At 42.3% G+C, this 14,736-nt stretch overlaps 1 protein-coding gene across 1 annotated transcript in view; it reads left to right on the top strand.

Annotated features, from left to right (window-relative positions):
• The window catches only part of LOC126159705 (uncharacterized), a 113,899-nt gene extending 99,550 nt beyond the window's left edge, over window positions 1–14,349 (top strand). Inside the window, exon 6 of the mRNA XM_049916569.1 lies at window positions 14,056–14,349. Coding sequence (XP_049772526.1) covers window positions 14,056–14,349 — 294 coding nt within the window. The remainder of the gene's footprint in view (window positions 1–14,055) is intronic.
• The last annotated feature ends 387 nt before the right edge of the window (window positions 14,350–14,736 follow it).

Raw genomic sequence — 14,736 nt, 5'->3', positions numbered from 1 at the left:
ATAGCTACAAGAATAGAAGAATGGATGATCATCACTGTTATGGGTTAAATCTGACTCTGGCACAGAAAGGGGTGAATTATGCAGCCATAAAAATCTTAGGTCATTTAAGTGATCGCACAAAAATCATTGGTAATTTACCAACCAAACATCATTAAAAGTCCGACGGATGACGAACGAATATTTAAAAATAAATTAAGGGGAAAAAAGGTTACATCATGTAAAGAAAAATTACGTTAAACTGGCACGTTCCACATCATTACGAAACGTGGTATTCATAACGTGTGCAATAAATATTACTGTAATGTAATATAAAGTGGTGCAAGTTGATCGAAATTCTAAGAAAAATAGGGGTAAGCCATATTGAAAGGCGGGTAATATATACTATGAACAAGAGCAAAAGGGGGACAATAAGAGTGAAAGATCAAGATAGGAGTGCTCGGATTAAAAACGCTGCGAGACTGCGATGTATTCTTTTGCCTTTAACTTTCAGTCTGTACATCGAAGAAGAACTGAAGGCCATAAACGAAAAGTTCAGTTGCGGAATTAAAAATCAAGGTGAAAGAATATCAATGATAAGATTCGCTGATGACATTGCTATCCTCAGTGAAAGTGAAGGAGAATACGGGATCTGATGAATTGAATGGGCAGTCTAATGAGTACAGAATATGGAGTGAGAGTAAACGAAAGACAGTCCAAAGTAATGAGAAATAGCAGAAATGGGAACGGGGAGAATCTTAACATCAGGATTCGTAATCATGAAGTGGGCGAAACGAAAGAATTCCGCTACATAGGCAGCAAATAAACCCATGACGGACGAAGCAATGATGGCATAAAAAGTAGACTAGCACTGGCAGAAAGGGCATACCTTGCCAAGAGAAGTCTACTAGTATGAAACACTGGTCTTTATTTGAGGGACAAATTTCTCGGAATGTACGTTTGGAGCACAACATGTACTGTGGGAAAACCGATAAAGAATAGAATCGAAGAATTAGAGAATTGGTGCTACAGAAGAGTGTTGAATATTAGGTGGACTGATAAGGTAAGGAATAACGAGGTTCTCCGGAGAATCGGCGAGGAGATGAACACATAGGAAACACTGTCCTCAAGAGGGGACAAGATGGTAGAAAATACGTTAGGATACCAGCGAATAATTTCCATGGTATTATAGAGAGCTGTAGAGGGTAAAAATTGTAGAGGGAAACAGAGATTTGAATATATCCGGCAAATAACTGAGGATGTACGTTGTGAGTGCTACTCTGAGATGAAGAGGTGGGCACAGGAAAAGAATTCGTGGCGGGTTGCATCAAATCAGTCTGAAGAAGAAAACACCTGCCAGTGGATATTTCATCTGAACAAAGTGATGACTCAAAAGATAAGTCTCCTTTCAATATACCTTTAGGTTTTGTATTATGACCACATTATTTCCTTCCTTAAGAAACTCCACTTCTACGTAAATACCCTTGAAACTTAGCAACTTGGCCACTGCCTCAGAGATTACTAGCTTTCTGCCCTAAATTTTCTGTGTCCTGGTCTTCCGCATATCATTTTGATTTTGTTGACTTTCAGCTTGTTGTTCATCGTTATTAAGTTATAATTAAAATCTATGCTAGCACCTTCTTTGCATTGTTGGATTCAATTTCTAAATATTCGTCTACATATGATGGAGCATAGTTCATATCCATTTCTGTCTGCCAGTCTTTTCAAGGTACATACTTCGTCTCTTGTGGTTACGAAGGAGTACACTACAGAGACTTCGGATCTATGGGAGAAATAGAATTTTCTCTCCCCTCATCTTCCATTCCCGAAGCACACGTTCTCGAGTAATCCCTTCTTCCATATCTTCAGAGTAAGAGCATTCCATTAATCTTTACAAATTTTATTAACTCGTCTTTCCCTCTTTATCTTCTAGCACTGCGAGTATGTAAGCTTCCACAGAGGTGCTAGATCAAACACTGTTCTGCTGAATATGAGGATCTAACCACCATTTCTTCAGAGCAGTCCACAGCCCAGTTGCGGGTCCATCACAGAAAGACAACAACCCAGTCATCCTCACCGTCACCTTTAACTTGTGCATCTTCTAGTTCTAAATCAGAAAAAATACCATCTTGCAAACAAAAGCATACATACAACATACAAAGAAATATATTGTGATCTAAGAAACGACACGTAAAACCCTACTCTCAACGAAATGAATGCTAAACGTTAGGCAAAATATTCTTGAACAATGAATTCGGCACTGTTTTGAACAGAAGGCACTATTAGATTTTTCAGTCGGCCTAATTTCCGTCGTCTGAAGCGACTCACAGACTGTCAAGGTGACCATTCATTCGGAAGAGTACAAATTCTCTTTCTTTTCCTGTCTCTGCATAATTTTAACTGTCGTTGCAACACTGCCACATCCTATATTCCTCACCCTCAACTGTACAACGCTTAGGCCCTGCCGTTTCTCTCTACGTTACAAGAACGTTTTTACTAACATTCGAATGTGTTGGAAGGAGTGGATTGTCTTTTTTTAATCGAACTGAAACAGGACAAGGCTGTGAAGTGTTCATTGCTAATAAATTTCAGTGACCAGGGCTCAACAAACAGCAAGGGTTTTTGCGTCCCGCATCCCCCCCCTTAATCATCCACAACACCAGATGTCAAGGTAACAGAATGGGAATAGCTAGCGAGGCAGGACTGAGCAGACGCACGTGCGACTAACATCGCTCAAAGGGCCACAACACTGCCCCCTAGCGAGGACTCAGGAACGGAACCACTAAGAGCCGATGATCAAAGATGTTCAACGAGGAGTCACAAGCGATGTAAGTGTACGCACACCTCAAAAGACTGCCACAATGTGACATACGAATTACAAAATACACTGCCTCTTTTAGAAACACAGTTCCATAATTTTTGGCTCCAAATTGAATGAATATCCCAAATAAGGTGGACATACGAAATATTTCATGAATGGTTCATTGTACTGAATTAAAGTTTTCATTAACTGACGAAGTTTAATATTGTAACGTTCTGTCCGCCGAGATGCAGTGGGCATTTTTTTAAGGGAACGACATACTTTTAGGTCATCAATGTTTACCTTAAATGTAATTATAATGATGTAATGCAATAGAATTTTTGTAACATATGGGCGGGAACAGCGGCACACTCAAAGAACAACTCTGCGATTCGGCAAAACTTTCGATGTTATATTAAGTTAACAATGAACATAGGTGAGAGGTCGTTGTTGCAGCATATTGCACTTTAACCTTTAGTATAAAGACATATAAGACGTCCGTGTTACAGATTTAGTGCCTGCTCGTGTTAATGCTGGAACAATCTCGCAGGAAAGTAAAAATATTAACACAAAATTTTGTTGGGCTTCTATCGACAAAAAACGCGAACGCCATTGTAATACTTCCATGGCGACCGCTTTGTCCCCGGAGCATTACCCTTCCGTGGCAGTGTATATGTACGATGCATACATGTGGAGATCTGCAATGAGATCCGTGGAAGATACTTTAGTACCTGGAACTTTTCGACTCTGTAAGTGCAGAACAGGGAATCAGTGATCATAAGGCCGTTGCAGCATCCCTGAATATGGAAGTTAATAGGAATATAAAAAAAGGGAGGAAGGTTTATCTGTTTAGCAAGAGTAATAGAAGGCAGATTTCAGACTACCTGACAGATCAAAACGAAAATTTCTCTTCCGACACTGACAATGTTGAGTGTTTATGGAAAAAGTTCAAGGCAATCGTAAAATGCGTTTTAGACAGGTACGTGCTGAGTAAAACTGTGAGGGACGGGAAAAACCCACCGTGGTACAACAACAAAGTTAGGAAACTACTGCGAAAGCAAGGAGGGCTTCACTCCAAGTTTAAACGCAGCCAAAACCTCTCAGACAAACAGAAGCTAAACGATGTCAAAGTTAGCGTGAGGAGGGCTATGCGTGAAGCGTTCAGTGAATTCGAAAGTAAAATACTAGGTACCGACTTGACAGAAAATCCTAGGAAGTTCTGGTCTTACGTTAAAACAGTAAGTGGCTCGAAACATCATGTCCAGACACTCCGGGATGATGATGGCAATGAAACAGAGGATGACAAGCGTAAAGCTGAAATACTAAACACCTTTTTCCAAAGCTGTTTCACAGAGGAAGACCGCACTGCAGTTCCTTCTCTAAATCCTCGCACCAACGAAAAAATGGCTGACATCGAAATAAGTGTCCAAGGAATAGAAAAGAAACTGGAATCCCTCAACAGAGGAAAGTCCACAGGACCTGACGGGATACCAATTCGATTCTACACAGAGTACGCGAAAGAACTTGCCCCCCTTCTAACAGCCGTGTACCGCAAGTCTCTAGAGGAACAGAAGGTTCCAAATGATTGGAAAAGAGCACAGGTAGTCCCAGTCTTCAAGAAGGGTCGTCGAGCAGATGCGCAAAACTATAGACCTATATCTCTGACGTCGATCTGTTGTAGAATTTTAGAACATGTGTTTTGCTCGAGTATCATGTTGTTTTTGGAAACTCAGAATCTACTATGTAGGAATCAACATGGATTCCGGAAACAGCGATCGTGTGAAACCCAACTCGCTTTATTTGTTCATGAGACTCAGAAAATATTAGTTACAGGCTCCCAGGTAGATGCCATTTTCCTTGACTTCCGGAAGGCGTTCGATACAGTTCCGCACTGTCGCCTGATAAACAAAGTAAGAGCCTACGGAATATCAGACCAGCTGTGTGGCTGGATTGAAGAGTTTTTAGCAAACAGAACACAGCATGTTGTTATCAACGGAGAGACGTCTACAGACATTAAAGTAACCTCTGGCGTGCCACAGGGGAGTGTTATGGGACCATTGCTTTTCACAATATATATAAATGACCTAGTAGATAGTGTCGGAAGTTCCATGCGGCTTTTCGCGGATGATGCTGTAGTATACAGAGAAGTTGCAGCATTAGAAAATTGTATCGAAATGCAGGAAGATCTGCAGCGGATAGGCACTTGGTGCAGGGAGTGGCAACTGACCCTTAACATAGACAAATGTAATGTATTGCGAATACATAGAAAGAAGGATCCTTTATTGTATGATTATATGATAGCGGAACAAACACTGGTAGCAGTTACTTCTGTAAAATATCTGGGAGTATGCGTGCGGAACGATTTGAAGTGGAATGATCATATAAAATTAATTGTTGGTAAGTCGGGTACCAGGTTGAGATTCATTGGGAGAGTCCTTAGAAAATGTAGTCCATCAACAAAGGAGGTGGCTTACAAAACACTCGTTCGACCTATACTTGAGTATTGCTCATCAGTGTGGGATCCGTACCAGAACGGGTTGACGGAGGAGATAGAGAAGATCCAAAGAAGAGCGGCGCGTTTCGTCACAGGGGTATTTGGTAACCGTGATAGCGCTACGGAGATGTTTAACAAACTCAAGTGGCAGACTCTGCAAGAGAGGCGCTCTGCATCGCGGTGTAGCTTGCTCGCCAGGTTTCGAGAGGGTGCGTTTCTGGATGAGGTATCGAATATATTGCTTCCCCCTACTTATACCTCCCGAGGAGATCGCGAATGTAAAATTAGAGAGATTAGAGCGCGCACAGAGGCTTTCAGACAGTCGTTCTTCCCGCGAACCATACGCGACTGGAACAGGAAAGGGAGATAATGGCAGTGGCACGTAAAGTGCCCTCCGCCACACACCGTTGGGTGGCTTGCGGAGTATAAATGTAGATGTAGATGGATTACTGAACACAAGCAGTTCTGGAAGCTGGGACGAGGGAAAAATCCGCTGCTGCTAAAACTGGGCGGCGAGGCAGAGACCATGTAATAAAATATAATCGCACACAGGTGCTCGCTACGGAGAAGAATTACGGCGCAAGGCTTTTTGTTTCTGGCAACTAACTCAACGTAAGTCCAACTGCTTCAACACGGTGGAGAGCAGTCTGAAAAAACGCTTAAAGAATATTTCGGTTTCCGTGCACCGAGAGTAGCAGATAACGGAAGAGCAAGATTACTTGGCGTGAAAAATGAAAAGCGCTTCGAATGGCGCTGTGTGTAAACTGCTGTCCAGGGCTCTTCCACTGATGGAAGCTGACAGCTCTCCTCGTAACGAGATGTTAGCAAAGATTTTCAGTCGAAGTAGGTCAAAACGACCACTAAGTACAACCATTAAATACACGCGCTGCTTGTTTCGCTTGGAAACAAACTTCTTCCATTCACTCAGATTATTTGCTGTTGAAAACAGAAACGTGCACCTTAGTCTTCGCCTCCACGCTTGTATTCAGTCAGCACCAGCTGCTTATTCTGTTCGTAAACAGTACACATAGGTAGTACTCAGCAGTTCGCGTGGGTTTATTGATGAATATTTGGCCGATATGCAGCTACTGCATGCGTAGCCAATGGAAGAACTGCACCGAGATATACTGAACGGTTCCCGCAGCGACGGCAACAACATCACAGTGCATTTGCGTCTGAGGTTTGACGGAATTATCCTGTGTTTTGTGTTGTTCATTTTGCTGACCGCATAGCACAGGTCTTATTCCTTCTGCGAAGGTGTTTTCCTGACAAGAAAGATAATTTTTGCATCAAAATTTATAGATTACAATTAATTAATTTTAAAAATAGTCGGTATGTATAACACATACTTCCACATCTAATCTCATCTGTTCATAAGAGGCAGTGACCTTACTGACTGGCTGACTCATCACCCACCCCAAACCAGTAAGGAGGGAAACTTGAAATTTGTGGATCTTATACTTTAGCGACATTTAAGAGGGAATTTTTCTAAATTCCAACCGTGAGGGATGAAATAGGGATGAAGTTTTTTTTTTTTTGAAGGAAGCCGGTATTAAGGTAATTTTGAAGGTAGACCTACGAAAATCAGTATTAAAGAACTTCTAAAGTATTTTTAAAGCTACGACTACTGCCACTGGTATTTGACTTCTCGGTTACAAATAAACAAAGTACCTGTTTAAGTGTTTTTGTAAACTGAACTCCTAAGGGGTGAAATAGAAGGTGAGACTTTTTACGAAAATATTTTATCATCAAAGTATTTTTAAAGTTAAGTTTGTGAAAATTCAAATTTGGCTTCTCAGTAACAAATAAAAAATAGGTGTTCACTGTTTTTAGAAATTCAACCCCTATGAGGGTGAAACGGGTGATTGAAGGGTTTTATGGAAGTATTTTGTTGTGCAAGCATTTTTTTAAGGTAAATCTATGACAATTTGTATTTGGCTTCTGTGTTAGAAATGTTCCTGTTTTTGGAAACTCAACCCTAAGGTGATTAAATACGGATTAAAATCTTTTATAAAAGTATTTGGTTTCGAAAGCATTTTAGAGCTAAATCTTTGAAAACTGGTGTTTGAGTTATTGGTTGGAGATGAAAGTATATGTGTTTCACGGTTTTTGGAAATTCTGCCCCTAAGGTGTTGAAATAGGGTCACACTGATTCACTTGACTCATCATGGCCCGCCACAAACCGCTAAGGATAGCAGCTTGAAGTTTGGAGAAACTGTGGATCTTATATTGTAGGCATCTTTTAATATGGGGTTGTCCGAAAGTCTGTTCCTAAGGGGCTGAAACTAGGGATGAAAGGCTCTTTGAACGTATGTCGATATCAAGGGTACTTTGAAGCTAGAACTAAGAAAACTGGTATTTCGTTTCTCAATCAGAAAAGAAAAAGCACGTGTTCCAGCATTTTTGGAAAGTCAGCCATTAAGGGGCCAAATTAGTGGGTAATAGTTTCACTGAAAAAAAATTGCTAAAGGATTTTTAAAGTTACATCTGTGACAACTGGTATTTAACTACTCGGTTGGAAATTTAAAAAAAAAAGTATTTCGATGTTTCTGGAAATATACCCTCTGTGGGAGTGCAACAGGAAATGAAAACTTTTTAAAAAATATTTCGTTACATTAAAAAAATTTTAAGCTAAATTTTAGAAAATTGGTATTTCACTTCTTGGTGAGATATAACAAAATATTTTTTGGGGGATAAAACTTGCTATGGAAATATCTCCTAGAGAGTGCAAAAGACTTGATTAACAAAACCTTCGGACTCCAGCTAGAAAAATCGCATTTTGGTCAGAAGTACATCCGGAAAAGACCATGCTTATATGGCCTTGATTAGCTTGAAAAGCTTAGAAGGTGTTGCAATTAGTGAGTTCGATTAAATAAAATCAAGAAAAAATCCCTGCAGGCCATACAGTCTACGCGAGCGAAACAGTGGGCGCTCATTCAGTACCTTCTTATGCGAGTAAGTAGTCTACTTTGTTAATAAATTCACTACCCTGTAATTGATCGTTAATAAGCTACCAAAACATAACACTATTTATTCAGCCTCATGTAAATCATCCCCAGATCACCACGTTAGGCAACGGTTACATTGATTGTCACATATGCCTCTTGTATCACAGTGCGAATTTTACTTGCAGCGTTTTCTATGAGATTAGGCAATGTTCTGCCCGTACACACTTTTCACTATTACCGGAACTTTCGAAACTCTGTCACCTAAATCCCACAAGCTTTCTGCAAGTGTCACGCAGTTTTCGTGAATGTGTTGTCTCTACCAAACGATTTCATTGATCTCCTGTGACGTATTATTGAGGAAGCTGCATATTGATTTCAATCTATGTATTGCTAGTTTGCCGTCATGGAGAGGTCGCGTTCCTCTTTCTGCAAACAAATTTTCCTCAGCATCTTTCGGCGTATATTTGCTAGAAGATTGCCTTCTCAAATGCTTGGGTTCATAAAAATTTTTCTGTGAGTAAATGTTCCTTTCGGAGTTGAAATCATTTGGAAACTAACTACTATCTTCAATTCATTGAAGGCATAGTGAATAAATTTCTGGGCCAATTCCAAACATACAGTTTCCATTGCACAGTAACGAGCTATAGTGATAATGTCCGGTGCTCATACTCGCATATGAAAATAACAATTTCATTCATTAATATAAACCGAGCCAGTTGGCGCTGTGGTTAGCACACAAGACTCGCAATCGGGAGGACGACGGTTCAAAGCCGCGTCCGGTAGAGTTGGGCAACACGATTCTTTTTCCCGATTCGATTCCTACGATTCAATCTCACATTGCGAATCGATTCCTACGATTCGTTCACGATTCTTTCATGATTCATTCTAGTCTGCGATGGCACGATTCTTACGGAATGCAAAAAGTTCTACATCTTACTCACAGATGGCAGGAGATGTCTGGAATTTTCAATGGGGTTAGAATCGAACTGTGTCATGATAAGATATGCCAGAAATAGTTTATTTATGAGTAAACATGCAAATAACGTTACAAGTGTGATTCTCGATTTATACGTGTAATGCCTTAATTGATGAAAGGTCACATTTGATTTGATTGCATCTATTGTTTTATTTCAGCATGCCAGGAAAGAGGAGTCGATTTGTGCGAAAGGTGGTGCAAAATTGCTTCCTTTGTTCACACGCATCCTCCACTTGACTGCCATCTGGCGGTCGTAATCATTCGGCATGATTCGGAAGTTGCCTTCGAAGAATAGCGTACTAAGAATCGATGAATCGTTGGAACTTGGAATCGTCATGACTCGGAAATACGCAATCGTTCTTATGATTCTTTTGAACGACGATTCGCCCGTATCACGATTCGATTCTTACGATTCTTTATTTAGAGTCGTTCAAATGAACGACTCATTCACGAATCGCCACAACTCTGGCCATCCTGGTTTATGTTATCCGTGATTTCCCTAAATCACTTCAGGCAGATACGGTATTGGTTTCATTGAAGGAGCACGGCTGATTTCCTTCTCCAACTTTCCCTAATCGGAGCTTCTGCTTCGTCTCAATTGACCTTGTTGTCGACGGGACGCTGAGCACTAATCTACTCTCCCTCCTCATAAATGTAGCACTGTGTACACCACCCACTACTTAACGTTACTCTTGCACAGAAAAGAGCACGGTACGAAGCCATCAAGCTAATCGATCATGTCTTCTGCTTGAGAACTCCGTCTACTTTACAGATGAAGTACTCAATAGCTAATATCGCTGCTTGGCTGCGAGACATTTATCGAATTTTGTTGTAGGTCAAGGTTTAAAGAAAATCCATTTATGTAAATGACTATCATGTAGCCATAATTGTACAAAGGAAATATCTTATTTGTAAACTTACTGACTGCAGGCGGGTTCAGCTGTTGCCAGGTCTTCGAAGGGAGCACTTGAAATAGGAATTCACGACGTCCAGAATTTCATTGCTCCAAAATGAAAACATCGATGCATTAGAAAGTTTCCACAAGAGGTGCATATAGGGCGTCTAGTTGGCATGTTGTAAAATAAAATAACTTCTTTAATCAAACGGCTGTTTGACGATTTTCCTTGTTAAATAGCGACAGGGGTGACACATTGAACTCGATATTAACACATTGCTTTCTACACGTGGGAAATTCGTCCATGGCGACAGCGAGAGAAGCAACAGATATTTATTACTTGTCCTTCAATCAGAGGACAAACCCAGGCAAAATCCTAAACCTTATAACATCTCCATGTTACCAGTCAAACTTGCAACAATATCCTATTACCACCCACACAGGAGGGGAGCGTTCAAACTTCGGAACTGTAACGCGTATCCTCAAGTACACAGAGACTGACCGCATCCATTCCAATCGCCCTGTCTTATTGTGCGTGCAGGGAAGATTATAGTAAGAAAACATATTCAGCCTCATGAACACAAGGAACGATCAGACTGGCAACAAAGATTACGCATCATTGCACCAACGCGAAAAGCGCTTTACCTTCCAGACCATTCTTACACGAAAACCAGGCTGATACCTTGTAAGTTCTTACACGTAATATACACTCCTGGAAATGGAAAAAAGAACACATTGACACCGGTGTGTCAGACCCACCATACTTGCTCCGGACACTGCGAGAGGGATGTACAAGCAATGATCACACGCACGGCACAGCGGACACACCAGGAACCGCGGTGTTGGCCGTCGAATGGCGCTAGCTGCGCAGCATTTGTGCACCGCCGCCATCAGTGTCAGCCAGTTTGCCGTGGCATACGGAGCTCCATCGCAGTCTTTAACACTGGTAGCGTGCCGCGACAGCGTGGACGTGAACCGTATGTGCTGTTGACGGACTTTGAGCGAGGGCGTATAGTGGGCATGCGGGAGGCCGGGTGGACGTACCGCCGAATTGCTCAACACGTGGGGCGTGAGGTCTCCACAGTACATCGATGTTGTCGCCAGTGGTCGGCGGAAGGTGCACGTGCCCGTCGACCTGGGACCGGACCGCAGCGACGCACGGATGCACGCCAAGACCGTAGGATCCTACGCAGTGCCGTAGGGGACCGCACCGCCACTTCCCAGCAAATTAGGGACACTGTTGCTCCTGGGGTATCGGCGAGGACCATTCGCAACCGTCTCCATGAAGCTGGGCTACGGTCCCGCACACCGTTAGGCCGTCTTCCGCTCACGCCCCAACATCGTGCAGCCCGCCTCCAGTGGTGTCGCGACAGGCGTGAATGGAGGGACGAATGGAGACGTGTCGTCTTCAGCGATGAGAGTCGCTTCTGCCTTGGTGCCAATGATGGTCGTATGCGTGTTTGGCGCCGTGCAGGTGAGCGCCACAATCAGGACTGCATACGACCGAGGCACACACCCGGCATCATGGTGTGGGGAGCGATCTCCTACACTGGCCGTACACCACTGGTGATCGTCGAGGGGACACTGAATAGTGCACGGTACATCCAAACCGTCATCGAACCCATCGTTCTACCATTCCTAGACCGGCAAGGGAACTTGCTGTTCCAACAGGACAATGCACGTCCGCATGTATCCCGTGCCACCCAACGTGCTCTAGAAGGTGTAAGTCAACAACCCTGGCCAGCAAGATCTCCGGATCTGTCCCTCATTGAGCATGTTCGGGACTGGATGAAGCGTCGTCTCACGCGGTCTGCACGTCCAGCACGAACGCTGGTCCAACTGAGGCGCCAGGTGGAAATGGCATGGCAAGCCGTTCCACAGGACTACATCCAGCATCTCTACGATCGTCTCCATGGGAGAATAGCAGCCTGCATTGCTGCGAAAGGTGGATATACACTGTACTAGTGCCGACATTGTGCATGCTCTGTTGCCTGTGTCTATGTGCCTGTGGTTCTGTCAGTGTGATCATGTGATGTATCTGACCCCAGGAATGTGTCAATAAAGTTTCCCCTTCCTGGGACAATGAATTCACGGTGTTCTTATTTCAATTTCCAGGAGTGTATTTCTCGAAAGACAAAGAAGGAAACTATCACAATTCTGACAGTCCACTAAAAGAAACCGTCGAGAACTTTTCACTGGCTTGGAGCCGCCATCAGTGATGTCTTACACGTTTACGTGTACTGCGTTGGCATGAATACGATGCATCAACGGCTGTAAATCATTTAGTAGGTATCGTTGTGACAGAAAGTAACTAGACTAAAGGACACACAAATAAAATCACATAAATCAAAGAAGATGAAAATACTGTAGACTGTCAATTTCCACAACAAATCTCCGCTGGGCTAGTGTCGTACAATGAATCATCAGATAAAATTGTGAATTATGAACCTGCAGTTCCGAAAATTTTAACGAGTGTTATTTTGTAAAAGTGCCGTTGATGTTTTAGTTGTTGTCGTTGTCGTTGTGATCAGTCCGAAGACTGGTTTAACGCAGCCCTCCAAGCCTATGCATCTCTCCACTACCTTTGCAACCCTCATGCATCTAAACCTGCTTAGTGTAGTCAACCATTGGTCTTTCTCTCTAATGTTTTGTTCCTCTACCTTTCCTGCCATGTTCAAGGAAGTGTCTCATCAACAGATTCCCACTTTTAGTCGTAATTTGAACGAATTTCTTTTCTCCCAACTTCAGTTTAGCACTTCTTCACTAGTGTTACAATCTACCCACATAATCTGCAGCATTCTGCCGTTGCAGCACTTTTCAAAAGCTTCTGCTATCCTCTCGTCTGATCTGCTTCTCGTTCAGGTTTCACTTCCATATAAGGCTACAGTCCAGACAAACGCCAGCGGAAAAGGCTTCCTAACACTCAAATTCAAATTCGATGTTAACAGTTTTTTACCTTTTGAAAAAGGTTTTTCTGGTTATTGCCAGTCTGCATCTTATACTCTCGCTACTTCTGCCATGGGGGGTATTTTGATGCCGAAATAGTAAAATATATTTACTGCTTTTATTGTATTATTTACAAATTTCATTCCCACCACATCACCATTACCTTTGTTTACTTTTGTTGGTATTTATCTTATAACCTCTTTTCAAGAGTTTATTTATTTTGTTTAGTTGATCCTTCAAATCCTTGGCCCTCTCTGACAGAATTGCAATGTTATCGGGAAACATCAAAGATTTTGTTTATTCTCACTAAACTTTAATTCCGTTTCTAAATTTCTTTTTTGTTTCCTTCATTGGTTACTTAATCTACATTTGTGGAAGCTTTCAACTACATCTTACTCCTTCCTCAACAATTGTTTCTTGGTCTTGTCCTTCTACACGTCAACTGGAGTCATGGTTTCGCACAAGTTAAAGAATACTTTTCGCTCCCTATATGTCATTCTTCAACACAAATTGATCTTTCCCAGATGTGTGTTTTAATGCTAAATTTCTTAAGAACCGAGATTGATTTTCTGCAGTTCTATAAAACCAAATACCCAAAGAGTATGTTCGAATTTATGTAATGGAACAGCAACTGAACTGGTCAAATAGTGATTATTTCGTCTAATAATCTCTTGTCTGGAGAATCCGTTATACGGCCACAAAGAATTACTTCCCAAAATCCAACTGTTCAGCGTTCCCTAATTATTTTCGCCGTGGTAATGATCGATATGACGCAGTGATGGCGATACAGGACTTCCATTTAAAAGAAATGCTGGCCCCTTCACCTGTTGGTAACCACAGATAAAGTTTCTTGTGGTTTCCCTGATCGATTCACGTGAATCCCTCGAGTAGGTTCTTGAATTTCTTAAATTTCCAATCAGCCCATTGTTACCTTGTCCATGTTCCAGTGCCTAGTACCTGTTCATTAACTGCCTCGACGTTGAGGGCACCATGAGCTCCAACTACTCTTCGTTTTCGCAGGTGTCTCGCCAGTGGATGGCCGCCCGCGTGCAGCTGGCGGTGCAGACGGCCATCTCGTCGTCCTCGTCGCACGCTGGAGACGGCCCAACGAAGCTGCGGCTGGGACACGTCCAGGGCGAGTTCGCGCTGCTCATATTAGGGCTGGTGCTCTCTATCATCACTTTCCTTGCAGAGTTGCTTATTTACAAGACAACTGCCAGAAATCTCGTCAGCGTGTATCCAAGGAGAGAACGTCTCTCCCCGAACCGGAAACATCGTAGCTCCAGTTGTCACCAAGACAAGATGTGGGCTTAGTGTTAACGTTTTAGCCTGCATTGAAAATACAGTGCAGTAGAAGATTTAGAACGCACTTTCCACAGTAACAATGTTGCCTACCTCCTTCCAGTTAGCACAGCCACCTGTATTTGGTATTATCCTGCTATGGTCGAGAACTTTGTCTGGGAATAGATTCATGTATTCCGATAGTAAAAAGTTGGACACGAAAGTAATGAATGTACCTGCTTTTACTGATTTAGGTAACACAGTTCCAGTTAAATTCAAACATACTCAGAAACAGTTCTTTTTCAGGGGTGTACTGCTTACACGTTATTCTCATACATAAATCTAACTCACTTTCACAAACTAACCACTCACATCCGCTGATTGTCAATTCGTGAGCATAATTACAGTTTTGCTCGTACA

The sequence above is a fragment of the Schistocerca cancellata genome, chromosome 2, assembly GCF_023864275.1.
Source record: "Schistocerca cancellata isolate TAMUIC-IGC-003103 chromosome 2, iqSchCanc2.1, whole genome shotgun sequence".
Taxonomy (NCBI): Eukaryota; Metazoa; Arthropoda; class Insecta; order Orthoptera; family Acrididae; genus Schistocerca; species Schistocerca cancellata.
Note: the sequence above shows the minus strand (reverse complement) of the source record. Positions and strands in the feature narration are given on the sequence as shown.